This window comes from Pinus tabuliformis, chromosome 9 (assembly GCF_031772625.1).
Source record: "Pinus tabuliformis cultivar Carrire ecotype Pingquan chromosome 9, CPIR1, whole genome shotgun sequence".
NCBI classification, from domain to species: Eukaryota; Viridiplantae; Streptophyta; class Pinopsida; order Pinales; family Pinaceae; genus Pinus; species Pinus tabuliformis.
In genome coordinates this window covers 1,705,199,175-1,705,213,082 of record NC_142307.1, presented here as the reverse complement: position 1 = coordinate 1,705,213,082, position 13,908 = coordinate 1,705,199,175, and the positions used below count along the sequence as shown (strand labels likewise).

At 36.4% G+C, this 13,908-nt stretch overlaps 1 protein-coding gene across 1 annotated transcript; it reads left to right on the top strand.

Annotated features, from left to right (window-relative positions):
- The first annotated feature begins 10,559 nt into the window (after nt 1–10,559).
- On the top strand, nt 10,560–12,925 carry LOC149155459 (putative xyloglucan 6-xylosyltransferase 5). The gene has a single exon (XM_089445556.1). The coding sequence runs from the start codon at nt 11,253–11,255 to the stop codon at nt 12,600–12,602; it is 1,350 nt and encodes a 449-aa protein (XP_089301682.1). The 5' UTR covers nt 10,560–11,252; the 3' UTR covers nt 12,603–12,925.
- The last annotated feature ends 983 nt before the right edge of the window (nt 12,926–13,908 follow it).

Below are 13,908 nucleotides of genomic sequence, written 5' to 3'. Positions count from 1 at the left end.
ATGCTGGAAAATAAATTCACATATATTGAAGACAAGAACCAAAAACAAATAGAATATAAAATAGAACTATTGGAGAATAAATTGGAGGCAATGTAGACTAGGTTGCAGGTTATAGAAAAACAAAACCAAGATATAAACCAAACATCCCAGCAAGGAGATGATGACACTTTAGAGAGTCTTAAAATGAAGGACATGATTAAAGAACTAGAACAAAAAGTTAATAGCCGCCTCACCCTAAATAGTATGGCAGGTAAATTAGATATCAAACCAATTAAAGATGAAATGAAAAAATTGATAGAATTAGACCATGAGCATAACAAAAGGGCCTTGAACCTTATAATCTTCGGTATGAAACAGGAGGTAGACAAGGATACTTTAGCCATAGCCCAAACAAAATTACATAACAGATTACACATTGAAACAACGTGTCTCACAAAAGCAACAAGGTTGGGGAAACTAACCGAGAATAAAGGAAGGCTGATCATAATAAAGGTGAGCTCTATTGACCATAAGTATGACATACTTAGTAAAACCTCAAGTCTAAAAGGAACGAGAATATTTATAAATGAAGATCTCATTCCAGAAGATCAAGCAGAATTAAGAAAGGAGGTTCAAAAGGTAAAGGAAGCTAGGAAGGAAGGAAAATGGGCAATAATCAGAAATAGAAAGTCGTTATTCGAGATAGAAACCAAAAAGATAATAATAAATAGCAATTCAACATGCTCTGGATTCTTTCTTGGAATTGTTGGGTCTTTCCATGGAACAAAGGCCCCAAGCTAAGTTGGATCTCTATTGATGTTGATATTATTTTACTTGTTGAAACTTGGGAGCATGAAGAATCTAAGGTCCCTAATATAGATGGCTTTACACTATGGTCTAACTGGAATAAGTGATCCTCCCGTAGAAGCATTGGGGGTATCACTTGTTACATTAAGAAGAACATATCTCCCCATGTTAGTATTTATAAAAATGACCCTTACAACCAATATAGTTGGATAGAGATTACTGACATTTATGATAAAAAGACATACATAACAATTTGTTATTTCCCCCCCATCAATTCTAATTTCTATAAGAAAAAGAATCTAGATAAAAATAGTCCTTACAATGGTTTAGAGAATGATATTTCTAGCCTAAGGAATGAAGGTAATATCCTTTTAATGGGTGACTTTAATGCTCGAACTTCAAGCAACCAAGCTATCCTTCTAAGCAATCATTCCAACCCTAATCCTCTTTGGTTAGATGAAGATCTTCCTCTGGCTAGCTGGTACAAAAGGAGCTCTGAAGACCACGGGAATAATTTGTTTGGATCAAAGCTAGTCAAGCTCTGTAGTGCTCAAGATCTCATAATTTTCAACGGTCTAAAGAAGTGGCCCAATTCTAGCCAGACGACTTGCATCCATGGGCTTGGTAGTAGTGTGGTAGACTATGTTATCTCTGATCTCCCTTTATACAAAGAAATAATAATTTTTGACATCTTAAATGACCACGAGCCTAACTCTGATCATAGGCCTTTACTTATAACTCTAAACTTTGTCATGCATTGAGATCCCATAGAAGATAATACTTATAACCAAAAGAACTTAATCTTTGATAGAAATAAAAAAGATCTCTTTCTAAATGAATTAAACACTAATTTGATTCCTTTATCTAGCATGGACAATATAGAAGAACTCTATTAGAATTTTACTACAACACTCTCATATTCTATTAACAAGTTCTCAATTGAAGTTTCAAGTAATAAAAGAAGTAGCAAAACCAACCCATGGTATGACAAAGATTGTCAAAGTGCGAGGAGAGCAATTAAGGAAGCTGTTGATGAATCTCTTAAAATTGACAAGATAAAAATATACAAAGCCCTAACTAAAAGGAAAAAAAAGGCAGTATATTCGTAAAAGACAAGAGAATATGTTACACCTCTCTAAGGTAGCTCCTAAGAAATTATGGAGGCAGATTCTAACTAGGAAAACTAAAGATAATAATAAAATTGCTTTACACGACTGGAATTCCTATCTTAAAAAGCTTTATGAATCTCCAAATGTCATGGATAACTTTGAAACTCTACTCACTACAAAAGAAGTTTTCTTATTAGAAGACATTAATTTTGGGATTAATCATTTGGCTAATGGGAAAGCTAAGGACATTGAAGGTTACCAGGTGGAAATCCTAAAAATTGGAGGTCTTGTCCTCATCCCCCACATCCACAAGCTTTTCAATCAAGCGGTCAAGCAAGGGTTCCCTAAACCATGGACTCAAAGCCTCATTATCCCTATTTTTAAAAGTGGGGATACAAATAACCCCTCTAATTATCAAACAATTATGATCAGCCCTCTCCTAGCCAAGTTATATGGTATTATTTTGGAAAAGAAGTTGAGCATATGGCTTGAAAGTGAAGGTAAGCGGGCTAAAGGCCAAGCGGGTTTTAGAAGGCAGCACTCAACAACGGACCACCTCATTATGCTTAGGATCATTGTGGAGGAATGTCACAATGATAAATCCAATCCCTTTTGTTGCTTTGTGGACTTTAGAAAGGCTTTCAATACGGTTCCTAGAAACAACCTATGGAATAGATTAGAAGAGCTAAAGGTTCCTTTCGAGTTGAGAGTTGTCGCTATAAGGTTATATGAGAATGTAATTTCCAAGTTAAAGAGTAATGAGGGGTGGTCGAAAGATATTAAGTGTAATATCAGAGTTAAACAAGGTTTCCCCCTCTCCCCTACCCTATTTGGCATTTACATCGACAAGATAAAAGGTTGTTTAGAGGAAGCAGGATGTGCTGGCACGATCTTAGCTGGGATAGTCATCATCCTTCTTCTCTACGCTGACGATATCGTTCTTCTTGCAAGGTGCCCATCTGATCTTGATAAGCAACTTAGACTTCTTAAGGATTTCTGCTCTACCACGGGTATGATTGTTAATACTGACAAAACAAAAGTTATGATTATTAAATCCAAGAAGGACACTTACGCTAATTTTATGTATGACAATAGTAACTTGGAGGAAGTGTCTTCCTACAAGTACCTAGGAATTCATATTCATCACAAGCTCAACTGGAACTATAGCATTGAGAAAAGGATTAATGGGGGGTGGAAAGCTTATTTTGGTCTTGAAAATAAATGTAAAATGACAAACATCGTAATGTTGGATAGAAAGAAGTTCCTCTTTGAAACTTTAGTCACTCCGGTTATCTTATATGGATGTGAGGTTTGGGGTTGTAGCATCTCTAGAGAATCCTGGAGAAAGATTGAGCAAATCCAGAAGCGTTTTATAATGTATAACCTCAAAATTAAAAGCGATACACCCTGTCCTATTCTCCTTATAGAAGTGGGTCTTTCCCCTATCGAGAGCCTAGCTATGACTAGGCTTTTGTTGTACAAGCACAAACTCAATAACATAGGAGACCATAGACTTCCTAAACTAGTTTTAAATTCCAGCCAAAACCACCTAAGGCTCAAGTGAGGTTGGTATAAAGACACCAGGGCCTGGTTAAACCATTGGGAGATCGACGAGAATGTTGCATTGCAAAACATTAATAACATTAAAAATATTGTTACTTCTAAGTTCAAAGAAAAAAAGTGGTGTGAGAAAGATTTAACAGCTAAAAGAAAATTAAGATATTATAATGAGGTCATCAACCCCACTCTAGAAGATCAAAAGTATCTCTCTGTTTTAACTATCTCAAAGAAGAAAATTAATATAGCCAAGATTAGAATGAACTCTCATGAGCTCCATAGTGAAACGGGTCATTGGGCAGTTCCTAAAACACCATGGATGGAAAGGTTCTGCCATCTCTGTGAGAATACGAACATCGAGGATGAAAATCACTTCCTCTTAGAGTGCCCCACGTACAACCACATTAGATCTCAGTTTCAAAATCTCTGTTGCAATACTGACCTTCCTAGCCTTTTACGATGTCAAAATTATAGTGAGCTCGGAAGGCTTCTCTCCAAGCTTTTTGAGCATATGAATAAAATCATAAATCAAACTAAATAATTCGTTTCTTTAGGTCCGATAGACCAAAGTTTGGTCTCAGTGGACGTTAACCATTATCATCATCATCATGAGTTTGACTTAAAAATTATTGTAGGTTTGTTTTATTGAAAATATTTTATCTTTTATATATTAAATCTTATATTTATTATTTTAATAAAAGCGAATTTAACTTTTAAAAAATAAAGATTTGTAAGTGTGTTCCAGTAAGGAAAATTAGAAATTATTTTTTAATAAAAGGGAAAGAAAATTAAGAATTTTATGTAATTTTGTTTTATGAGAAAATCGTATTTTAAATTTGATATTTATTATTTTTAATAAAAAATATATTGGTTATAAGTGGTTTTTTTTAATAATATATATATATATATATATATATATATATATATATATATATATATATATATATATATATATATATATATATATATATATATATATATATATATATATGTAAGTATTTCATCTCATTAGAGCCAAATTAAGATATACAAGTAAGTTTGTTACTAAATAAATCAGTTTAGTGGTAAAACCAAAGCTTTTTGAGCATTTAAAATTTGATCTTATTTTTAGAGTTCAAAATTACAACACTTATCTTATGAGGCTTGTGTCTTGGGAGAGCTATCATACCCTTAAAACTAGAAAACCAGAAAGAAAAGTAAAGAACAAGAGAGTAAGAAAAATTCATCAACTCATTTTGGGAGAATCTGATTCCTCGACAACAATGGGTTCTTTGTTGCTACCTACTGAGCAGATTGGTTTTGGAGGAAGGCCTAAGTGGGCTTCAATTACTGCAGTCTATGATCTCATCATTTAGCCGTGAGTTATAGTTCATCTAACACCAACATGATTTCTTTTCGAGCTTCATTTCTATCCAGAAGAACTCTCCTAAGAAGCATCTTCAAGTGCCAGTAAATATCTATGGTTTACATGTACTAATTGAAGCTCCCCTTGTGTGCTAGACATTCAGGATCCAATAAGTAAATTCACTTGCAATTTCCATGTCTGATAAGCATTCATGCTCCACTGCAATCCCCCTTTCCATATTGGAAATTTCCTCTTGAATTTGAGGTCAAGTATGGGCTCTAAAACGCCTTGTTGAGGTCTCCACACGCAGTTGAGCTTGAGAACCCATCTCATGATAGTAAGGCACTCCTCTTCTGGACCTAGCATGTTGTCTAGGCATGGCGGCTAGTGGACGAATACAAGGACCAAAGATCAAGCAAAAAGGGGAAAAAACAAGAGGGATGCAAGAGAATGGTAAGTCTTGAAACACCACCCATAAAGGTGGGGAGTGGATGCATAACCAAACAAGGTATGTGGAAGAGGTTACACCATATTGGAGTTGGCTCAAGAATGTAACATGTAAAGAATACACAAGAATTGCTTCCATAACCAAGTGCTTGCTGAGCATTGGAGGAAAGCGAGAGGTGAGAATAAGGTGGCGAGGAGTGAAATGCAGGAGGACGCAAAGAAGGAGCCAACAAGCTCTTGACCCAAAGTGATGGGAGCAAAAAACAAACTGAAAAGTTAGAGTGGAGCATGGATTTAAATAGAAATAGCATACTAGTGTTGAGTTATGCCTCTAAGTTAAGAATTTAAACTAGAACTTGTTGGGTCCCTGCAATGAAATTTGCACACGGGAGTCTAAGGCCATGTGGCATCAATTTTCTTTCGTATTTAAACCTGAATCGAAGTTTAGACTCTAGCTTGTTCTAGATTTCGTTGGTGCACGGACCAAGCATCCTCCACCTTGCAGAATGACAAATTCTTATGGTCCACCAGACCGATAAAATTACCAAGAGCATGATCTGGACGTTTCCACTTACATATACACACTTTGTAATGAATCTCAAATCCTTTATCATTAGAACCTAGTTGTGATTATCCTTTGTTAATCACATGGAGTAATGTCAAGACATGTGCTAGGTACAGGATATGATGTCTGATTAATTGTCATGGGGGGAGGGTTGCGCCATGTCCCCCACATTTATAATTGGTGGGGTGGTCCACCCCTCCCCCCCCCAAACTTGTCCCCTCCTTGACACCCCTTACGGGGAGTGCACATATTTCTTTTAATTTTTACTCTATTACAATAAAATCTAACACCTTCATATGATGTAAAGTCCCAAGCATTAAGGGGCTAGTTTATGCAACTCAGGAGGAAGGTTAACGATTGTCACCTCGTTAGCTCTTCCCCTCTATTTTGGGTTTTCTCTTCTTCAACTTAGAGCAACCTTCCCTAAAAAGATGGGATTATCAAGGCTAAGGAGTGGAGGTCTGAGGTAAAATGAAGAGTAAACTTTGATAAAACAAAGTGGTTGTAGTAATGGTATGTGGTAATGGAAATGGAAAAGTGGGTACGAAAAAAATGAAAGGAACAAGGAAATGGAATGATGAGGTAAGACTAGTGCCTATCAATCTAAGGGTTAGCAAAGTCATGAAAAATCGAATGCATGAAAAAACTAGTGTGCTACAATTAATTACTTTGAGACGAGCCATATGGTTGAAAAATGCAAGTTTGCCACATTCAATTTCTTGACTGAAATAACTTATTTGATGCATGCATGACTTGGGTGTGGACTTTAGGTAGAAAGGGCCTAATTTGATACATTTGAACTTTGAGTATTCACTGTAAATGTATGGTAAAAAACTAGACTTGGAGGGCTAATATTGCCACTCATTAATCAAATTGTAAAAGCGTTACTTTGTGATTCCAATGTGCTTCCAAATTTGCAACTTAGTTGATAGAATAAAGGATAACACGTGTGTAAATAAGACAACAAACAAAGCACAAGGGAGAGCCTCCTTTAATTGCTTTACCCCTAGATGAATAAATTCATTACCAAACCTTTATAAAATTATGACATCAAGAAAAATCTACAAGAACATGAACAACAAATTAGAAAGCATAAATAAACCATAATTAGAGTGGATCAATACCTCAATATGTCATTAATATTTAAAAGTGGTAGCACAAATAAGCTTCATCAAGTTTCAATTCCTAGCTTGATACTTTATCCCTTCTTTGACGCTTAAATTTTCAATTACCAATCACTAAAGAGATGGAGAGGAACTCCTCTTTGTACAGAGTTAAGCTTTTCAAACAATAAAAGTTATTATCTTTCTAACTAACTCCATGGCAAGTTAACATAAAGTAAAATATTTGATTAGTTAAACAATATCAAGACATGTTAATGCTAGCCTCTTCAAGAAAGATTATCCTAATCTAAAAATAGGCAATAATATGAACAATAACCTATAAGAGAGGATGCACCATCCATATAAAATATGTATTGTACCAAGTAGAATGCTAAATGGGTTCGCATATAATTCAACCTCAAAGAATGGTTACATGCAAAATATAATAAAATATTGTTCGACCTAGGAGGATATGCTCAAGGGCCCACCTATGAGGGATCACAAAATGTGCCTTGCAAGATGCATGAGTAGTAAAATGATATAATAATCCTCATAGGAGAATGCTTTATAACCACCTCTAAGAATAACAAGTATCCATAAAAGCATTGTGTAAACGTGCAAGTACTCATTGATGGATGTGCAAATTGGTAACTAGATGGAGCACTCCATGAAAAGGTTTGTGGTCAAACCTTGAATATGCTCTCCAAGACAATCTCAAAAAAAAAGGAAGAAACCTTCAACATGTGTGTCGTCCAAAGATAATTCCTAAGAATAGAAAGAAGATCAAGTAACATGCATGCAAAAGTCACATGTAAGGTACTTCCGCAAGTATGCCACACACCTCCTAATAAATTCCCTCCATAAACACCTCAAAAGAAATAATATATGTGTCAATTCAATAGGGTGAGGGTGCTCTCCAATGAAGATCAAAAGAATAATATGCTATTCTCCATGCGAAATGAATCTGAGGGAGTGTGCTAAGTTGGTTAGAATTCATAAATAAAATACTCCTCCATATGTCGTGTCATAAAGATGTCCAATGAACCCAAGGAAGTGTGTTATAAAGAAGTGTGCTAACCTTTCCATGAAAAAAATAAAATATTGCATGGCTTGGAAATTTTGTCCAAGAAGAGGGGCACACCACCAAAAAGTTTCAACCTACCCCAACTAACTCCTTCAAGTATGAAAAAGAAGATGATGAAGTAGGATGCTGATCCGGATTTAAACAAGAACGCAATAAAATACAGAGATAACCATAAAGACAAATATGCAGCGGAAATAATACTTCATTTCATTACTGTAAAATACTGAAATATGCTTACAAATAGAAATGGAAATAACCCAGCTAGGGCTATGGTAGCTTATCTCTGAGAAGAGATGTGTCGGCTACATGCCTCTGAACTGTTCTCCAAAAACTGTGTTACAATGAGGCTCGAGGGCCTATTTATTGTTGAGAAACAATGGAAAACCCTTCACATTCCAAAACCTAACCCTATAAGATGAAACGCCAAATTGTGGGCCCCGTTTTTTGAGTAAGTTGGTACATCAACTTCCCGGGGTCGCGAATTGGTCGTACTATCTCCGTTTGACGCGCATGATAGCCCGTTGGAAATATCTCTCCGAGGACTATGACGGAAAAGACAATTTTTAGACAGAAAAATCGCTAGCGGTGGATTTCCCAAAAAACGTCGTTCAGGGCCTCAAAACGGCTCCGGAAGTTTAAGACCCAAAAAACTGCTAAAAATAGTAAACTGTGCTATAATTAAGGAAACAGAAAAACTGAAAGAGACAGTTGTGGGGGTCCAAATGGGATAGGTGGGTGGCCATCAACATCCACCTGGATCATTGAAAAAAATAAAATATTGCATGGCTTGGAAGTTTTGTCCAAGAAGAGGGGCACACCACCAAAAAGTTTCAACCTACCCCAACTAACTCCTTCAAGTATGAAAAAGAAGATGATGAAGTAGGATGCCCGAACTATTTATCTTAATTCAAATAAATTAGATTAATTTAATAACTAAACATTTAAATTAGATTAATGAACCCAAGGAAGTGTGTTATAAAGAAGTGTGCTAACCTTTCCATGAAAAAAATAAAATATTGCATGGCTTGGAAATTTTGTCCAAGAAGAGGGGCACACCACCAAAAAGTTTCAACCTACCCCAACTAACTCCTTCAAGTATGAAAAAGAAGATGATGAAGTAGGATGCCCAAACTATTTATCTTAATTCAAATAAATTAGATTAATTTAATAACTAAACATTTAAATTAGCCTCAACATGTGTGAACAAAGTTTAATGCTCAAATACATCCATAATCCCTTCCAATCGGTCACCAAGTTATTAAATCACCACAAACATGTATGGTAGTGAGGGGTGCACTCTAATCAAGTGTTGCACCATGTAAATAAAAGACATTCTACCAAAAAAACACTGTCATACTAACAATAAAACATAAAACCCAACTTAAGGTGCACCACCACCAAGGATTATTACATAAAAAATTATCCTCCAACCTTAGGAAAATGTTAGATCATTAACAAAACACATGTAGTACACCCCTTCTAACTCAAACTTATGAAATAGCTCCTCAATGAAGGCAGTTGATGTCTAACAACTATTACACCATAAAGTTAAATTGCATAAGAAAATCCCACAAAAGCAACATGAATAATCTCACCATAACAACATCATAAGAGAAGTGGATATAAAGAAGTGCTAACCCATCCAATCATCAAGTATGTTCCACATGAGAGCCGTGTAGAACAAACTATTATAATGCCACCAATATCATACGTCCACCCATAAAGTTACTAAGAAATATCAACAATAATGTTATGAAACATTTACACCTTACCACCACCACCATCTAACTCCTTGGGGGACTAAAACCATCATCCATATCTAAGATAATCATATTTGACCATATCATGATGAGACAATATGCTCCACAAACATCCAAAAGTGTAATAATGACCAACAAGGTAAGTACATGTGAGAAGACCACCAAACAACAAGCACAATCATCCAACCAAAAAGAAGTGAGACTCCCTAACAAAAAATATCCAAGAAACTAACAAGAAACCTCCATCAATGTGATTAATATCATAAAATGAGACTAATACAATTATACTTATCTATACTTTTATAAAACCAAGAAATACAAATATACAAATATATACTTTCATTTCTTACCTATATTTTTATAAATATACATTTTTGACTTTTATTTATTTTATATATAAATAAATAATAAAGTAGCCATCAATTCTACTCCCCCATACACACAAAGCAAAAGAACTTTATCATTTTTATCTTATATTAAAAAAACTTCACACCATTAAACATTTTTCGCTAAATTAACATGCTTTGATCTTAAACTCATGACTCTAAAACTTTTTTACTTTGATCTTGAAATTGTAATTATTAAACATTTCTCATTAACTCAAACATACTTTGATCTTTGATATTGAATTTTACGTTAATTTTAATCTTTAACTCGTGACCTTCCAAAGTAAACCGTCTCATAACAAACCTAAACCCAACATAGGTAGCCGAACCTAAGAATCGCCTAGGCCTCATCCCTAATTGCACCGCCAGTCAGTAATCTAGAATAATATAAACACCATACAGCGGAATCATTCGTTAGTTGGCTTCAACTATTTCCCACGTCGGGCATGTTCCCAAAATCAGCGGCGTTGGTAGAAGGAAGGACCGTTGAATGGCAAAAGTAGTTAAATTCCGGTAGACCCGTGAAACAGGAGACAGAGGGGCGCCATTGTACCCTCGACCCGAGTAGTAGAGGATCCAGATAAACAACAATAATAAGGGCAATTACTTGTTATTCATGTGCGCTCATCTATGAATAAATCCCTCACCATCCAGCCTATTTGGAACTTCATACTCTGGTGACGTCCAAGATTGGGAATGGACAACATGGTGCTTGATGTAGAGGAGTACGATTGATGGTGGGCATACTGAGATAGTGATCTCAGAGGCAGCTTAACCTGATTTTCACTGTTGGGTACTCGATAATTTTGGCACCGGAGGACCAGATCTGGTGTCTGGCAGCCCTGGCTGTGGGAGATGAGAGGTGGGTCCCACTGCTTTTAGCTGTGAGAGTTTTATTTAGAGAAGTTTCATTGAATAAACAAATCTGGATCCACTCTGTCAGTTGGCTTGGCCTAGGCACTAGCAGTTCGTGTTTTATATAAATTTTGGAGGTCATCAGCAGGATCATTCAGGTAAGAGGCCTGTTTGGGTTTCTGTAATTTTGTTTAAAACATAGATATATAGAATAGCAGATAAAGGGATCTGGGATTGTGTTTTTTTGGGGTTTCAATGAGGGAGAGCGTCAAGAGGGGTCTACCTTCTGTGAGGGGGCCTGCAAATGGTAGATCTTTAGCTCTGCCCAAAGCGAGGTCGATTCAGAAAACGTTTAACAATTTGAAAATTACAATTTTGTGTGGTTTCGTAACGATACTCGTTTTGAGGGGCACCATAGGAGTTGGCAATTTGGGTGGCCAGGGTACGGGGGATGGTGGAGCAAGCCAAAAGGTGGCAGAGGAAAATGCCAGGGCGCTAGAAGAGATCAGGAGGAAGGAAGATCCTGATGAAGAGAATGAGCTGGGGATGCAGATTGATAGTAATGCAACCTATCCTAATGTAACTTATACTTTGGGACCCCGGATCAGTGACTGGGATCAGCAAAGAATAACTTGGATCAAGGACAATCCTCAATTTCCCAGTTATGTGAATGGAAAACCTAGGATTTTGCTTGTCACTGGGTCCCAACCCAACCCATGTGATAGCTCAGTTGGAGATCATTATTTGCTAAAGGGAATCAAGAACAAGATTGATTACTGCAGGCTTCATGGCATTGAGATTGTCTATAACATGGCTCATTTGGATAAGGAGATGGCTGGTTATTGGGCCAAGTTGCCTCTGCTCCGAAGGCTTATGTTGTCACATCCAGAAGTGGAATGGATATGGTGGATGGACAGTGATGCTATGTTCACTGATATGGTTTTTGAGCTGCCGATGGATAAATACAAGAGCTATAATTTTGTTCTCCATGGCTGGGAGAATTTGGTTTATGGCAAACAGTCTTGGATCGGATTGAATACTGGCAGCTTCCTTATTCGGAACTGTCAATGGTCTTTAGATATATTGGATGCATGGGCACCAATGGGTCCAAAGGGTAAGATCAGAGAAGAAGCGGGGAGGGTTTTGACTGCTCATTTGGAGGGTAGACCGGCATTTGAGGCAGATGATCAATCTGCCCTGATATATTTATTGATCTCTCAAAAAAAGCTCTGGGGTGACAAAGTGTTTCTGGAAAGCTCATATTTTCTTCATGGTTTTTGGGTTGTTGTGGTGGACAAGTACGAGGACATGATCCGTACCTACCATCCTGGACTTGGAGATGAAAGGTGGCCTTTTGTCACTCATTTTGTGGGATGCAAGCCTTGTGGTAGCTACGGAGATTATCCTGTTGAGCGCTGTCTGAAGAGTATGGAAAGGGCCTTCAATTTTGCAGACAACCAAATACTTCAGATTTATGGTTTCAAGCACAAGAGTCTGAATACGGCAAAAGTCAAACGGACAAGGAATGAAACTGCATCACCTCTTGAAGTCAAAGATGAGTTCAACCTCTTGCATCCCTCATTCACTGCTTCAAAGAGCCTATAATGCATTTAATCATGCATTCATAGATATCTTTGCAAATAGAGAAGCCTTTCTTTAGACATTTTCCAAACTTTGTAAGATGAATGCGGTGGTGGTAATCTAATTTATTCTTTGCTTTTGCTATATCATAAGGGAATATGTTTGTTAACAACATTGCAGTTTTGGATTCGAATACAATTATGAAATGCTGACAGGTTTACTAGTCAGTCTGGTTCATATATAACAGGAATATGTCCTTTCTCTATAAGCCTGAGTTGATTTGGTCTAGCAGTGTTTTATTAATGTTGATTGAAGACTAACACTTTATCATTGTTTAGTTTTTTTTATCTTGAGCTGGAAATTTTTTATCCTTTTCAAGGCTAGGAATGCCCTAATGTGGGATCTAATGCTATCACACAAGGATCAAAGTCTGATCTAACTGCAACGCTTGTTTATAGATATTATGATTAACTTTGACCAAGGTTTAATTACTCCCAAGCCTTTAGCTGTAATAATGGGGGATCTGTTAATTGTTATTGATGGCATATAATTTTTGCACATTTTATCCAACTCTTCAGAGGTAAATTTGTTAGTGGATTGTAATGTTACTTGTTGACAGATCAGATTTTAATACAGATGGGGATCCTAGATAAAGGGATACATGAACACCCTCTAGATTATGACCCAATTACTAACATTAATGAAAAGAAGTGGGCAAACTGTTGATAAGACATATCTTTGACATGGTAGTTCTAGTATGGGAAATATAATCGAGTCAGGATCTGATGGTTTTGGTGGATTTTAAATATATTGGATCTTTCTCAGTTGTAATTTGTTTAGGATGTTATACTGTCTTTTCTATTGCATTTCTTTTAAATGTTGAGTGGCATGTCATAAACCATGTTAATGTCGTGTAATTTATTGTATGTTAGAAGCTAATTTCAATCATACAAAGGTTTTAATGTAGGGTGTCTCACTAATGATTAAATATCGATAGTTGGATGTCAAGACATGTGTTCTTGTTAATGTTAGACCTCTGCTAGCAATTGATTTTACAGCTGTGCAGCCTACTCTCTCTCTCTTAAATGCTTCCTTTAAACCCCAGAAGTGTCACAAGTCGCCCAATTATGTTAGTCACCATAAGCAGTCTGTTCTCATAGATGAGATTCACAAGAACTTTTGTTTGGCTAAGATGTCACAACAGGTAGGGTATTTTTTTGTCAAACCTAGTGATTGCATTTGGCCTCAACTGTTTATTATTTGTTGTGGGTGCAAGTTTCTATTCATGAAGGATAGATAACTGCAGCCTGCTATTCAGGGAGGATAAGTG